The sequence below is a fragment of the Hordeum vulgare genome, chromosome 5H (genome assembly GCF_904849725.1).
Source record: "Hordeum vulgare subsp. vulgare chromosome 5H, MorexV3_pseudomolecules_assembly, whole genome shotgun sequence".
NCBI lineage: Eukaryota > Viridiplantae > Streptophyta > Magnoliopsida > Poales > Poaceae > Hordeum > Hordeum vulgare.
Window position 1 is genome coordinate 404495865 of NC_058522.1, and position 3412 is coordinate 404499276.

A 3412-nucleotide genomic window follows, 5' to 3' on the forward strand; every position below is an offset into this window, starting at 1 on the left:
ATTATTTCACGGATCCTTAGGGGTCTGACGACGGCGTTCCTTCAGACTATAAATGACTATAGATACTTAGCGTTTACCATGTTCATTTGTCTACAAGTTCGGTCCTTTTAATCTACGCTTCTCTTCATCGTTGATAGTTGTTGTTCGATTTTGCTGGTCGTATGGGCCTTAACACGGCGACTTTCTGACTCACTTCTACAATAATTTTTGTCCAGTTATGATGAGGGAGTGGTGATGATGGTAGCACGCCTTCGGCACACTTCAGTCCTTGTAGTCGTTCTTAGTTGGTCTACGGTCTGGATGCAAAAAATTATTATTTTTGATTTACTTTTTTTATATAGTGCAGACGAAGATGCTCATACATACGTACATACACTTATTTCCTATAAACCCACAGGCACCCTACCACTATGAGCATATCTGAGAGACTCGGTCGGCACATTATCTTTAAGCGCCTTCATAATCGATGGGAACATCCCCTTCCACATCAAAAGGCCTAAAATAAATCTAGAAAAATGCAAATACCAATGTTAAATCTAGGATTTAAGCTCTGATGGCTGGGGATGCGACTATCTTGCTAACCACAGGTTGGGTCACATTTGTAATTTTCATAGTGTCATTAACTCATTATTATGATGATTAGATTGGGAGTTTTTGCAAAAATAAGAGTTATTGTTATAAGAAAATGGGAACTCCTGTTTTCTTTAAAAGAAAAAAATATAGCTCTTTGTTGAAGCAGTGGAAAATCCAAACCACCCACCCAAAACAAATACAAAGGCACGCGTTTCAATTGTCCCACCCGCCCGTCAAACAGAATCTTTTTGGAAGCAGCGAAACAGACGGCGCTACATATTCCTGCTGCAAAAGGAACCGATTCAGAGCCGTCCCTTCTCCGATCATACCAAGAAACGGACCACGTACTGCGTCCTCTCCCCACCGGCCGAGTCGGACTTGATCCCGTGTCGTGCGTGTCGCGCACCCATATATACGCGCGCGCGCCTCACCTCGTGGCACCCAGTAAAATCAGTCATCGTCATCGCAACTTCGGAAGCTCCGCGCACGCAAAGCCCTAGCGAACTCAGAGAGAGAGAGAAAGGGATCGCGCCGATGGCGGAGGAGGATCAGACGGTGCTGGTGCGGTGCGCGGACCTCGCCCGGATCGAGGTGCCGGTTTCGCTGGCGCAGCGGGCGGCGCGCGTCGCGGCGGCGCTCGAAGCCGGGGAGCGCGTGGTGGAGCTGCCGCGAGGGGTCTCCGGCAAAGGCCTGGCGACGGCGGCGGCGTACTACGAGGCCCGCGCGGAGGCGGAGGCTTGGGGCGTGGACGGGGCCGAGTTCGACGGCGAGTTCGTCCAAGGGCTGACGCACGACGCCGCCATCGACCTCATCTACGCGGCGCACCACCTCGGCGACCAGGCGCTCTTCAACCTCTTTGTGGGCTACAAGGCTAATCACATCTAAGAGTAGTCAATTCTTTTATATTTTTTCTTGCGGGGGATTGGTTTATGTTTGATCGGTTGAATTTGACTTGTATGGATGTTTTCTTGATTATAATTATGCGATATATGTTTGGCTTCGAAACACATGATCCGTACTACCTTGTTTCTCTTTTCACCTAAAACCAACGACAAAACTGATAACAAAGCTTTATATAGCAGCGACACACATCCAGTGACAAAGCATTGAAGCGAGCCTTGCGACGCACAAGACGCCCAAGCGAACAGCCTCACCGGCGCCGTCACGGCGAATCTTCCAAACAACGGAACACGCAGGGAGAAAAAACATAATAAACTCACGAAAAACACATCCTAGCACGCACGTGTATTTCCTGATGCGGCAGAGACTACTACTCTCTGTCCAAAAATACTTGTCATACAAATAGATGTTTTTAAATGTATTTTAATTCTAAATGTATTTATTTTTATTTATTTATGTGATAAGTAATTTCGGACGGAGAAAGTACTACATAATGAAACAAGGAAAAAAGATGCGCATAAATTACAAATGCACAAAGGGCATGGTTTTTTATTTTGTTAGAAAAGGAGGATTGCCTCCGGCCTCTGCATTAATACGATGCATGCAACCACTTTCTTAATAAAGAAAAAATATTAAATAGTCTGCGGTTCGGAACAAACTCTAAAAGAATAGCAAAATAATCCAAAATAAACCAAAAAATGCCACAACCGGCTAACATCTCTACTATTAAAATTGCTTGATCCCGCTCGCCCTAGAAATAGTCTGCGGTTCAACCATCTATTGATCCTCATCCCCACCTCCTCAATGGCATGGGGTAAAAAAATTGCTTGATCCCGCGCGCCCTAGAATCCCTAAAAACCAGCCCACGTTCCCACCCATCATCGCTCAAAAAAAAAACAAAGAGAGATTAAACTGCCGGCAAGCACATACACGTACCACACCCACCTCTCCTCCACCCCTCGCTCCCGATCTCATCTCTCCCCTGCCAAATATTGTTGCCGCCAGAGAGAGAAAGGAGCGCAGCGGAGGGACCAAGGATGAGGGGGTTGCCTTGCTCGCTTTTGTCGACGATGATCATACCCACCGCCACCCCCACCGCCGTCGCCGCCACGGAGATCCCCAAGTCACGGGACACCGGGCGCAGCCACCCCCACCTCCGCCGCTGCTACAGGGACAGGAAGAGAAGGGCTGCGGGAGCCGGTAAGCTCTCCGAGGAGAGCGCGCGCCCCGAATTCGACCCCCGACCTCAGGCGAGCTCCGGTTCCGCTGCCCCGTAATCCGCTCAAGCGGCGCCTAACGCCATGGTGTATTGCAGGTGGAGATGGAGTACGTGCCGGAGAAGCCCAACCTCGGCGCCGGCGACCCTCTCCTCCTCGCCGTCTTCGCGTCCGTCTTCGAGAAATTCAACCTCACGGACCACACCGCCGTGGCGCGAGTTGACATTTCTGGATCCTCTATTTTCTTTAATATTCGGTTGTGCAAGTTTGTATTTTATATGCTCACAATGTGTTTGTTGAAAATCCAAAGAGGTTGTGGATGAAATATCCAAACCGTTATTTAAATATTCTCATATGATCAAGTTATGAACCTGACGGGCCCTTGAATTCCATGGACAGTGGTTGTGCAACAGCAGACCATGTCTTCAATAGCAACCTTGAATGGGAGGGACAAGCCACCCCTCCTGACATAGGGGGTTATGTCTGTGTGTAAATGACGCCAATGGTTAACAATGGTAGCCGCTGACGCCAGTGATGGACGCGGACAAGTGAGACTGATCACAGACAAGTGCTCCAATGAGCTCATCGCCATGAAGTACATTAAGAGGTAAGAACGTATGCACCTTGGTTTTTGGCTCTATTCTCGTCTATAAAGTTTTGGAGTTTGGTCGTTGGGGGTTCATCCTGCTGGTGGCTGGTGGATTTGGTTTCTTGGTAATGAA

The 3412-nt window shown here is 48.5% G+C and overlaps 1 protein-coding gene across 1 annotated transcript; it reads left to right on the plus strand.

Annotated features, from left to right (window-relative positions):
• Positions 1-2458: 2458 nt before the first annotated feature.
• LOC123453138 lies at positions 2459-3060 on the plus strand. Its single transcript, XM_045129904.1, has 2 exons — positions 2459-2723; positions 2789-3060. Exons 1-2 carry the CDS (start codon positions 2511-2513, stop codon positions 3011-3013), a joined length of 438 nt encoding a protein of 145 aa, XP_044985839.1. The 5' UTR covers positions 2459-2510; the 3' UTR covers positions 3014-3060.
• The last annotated feature ends 352 nt before the right edge of the window (positions 3061-3412 follow it).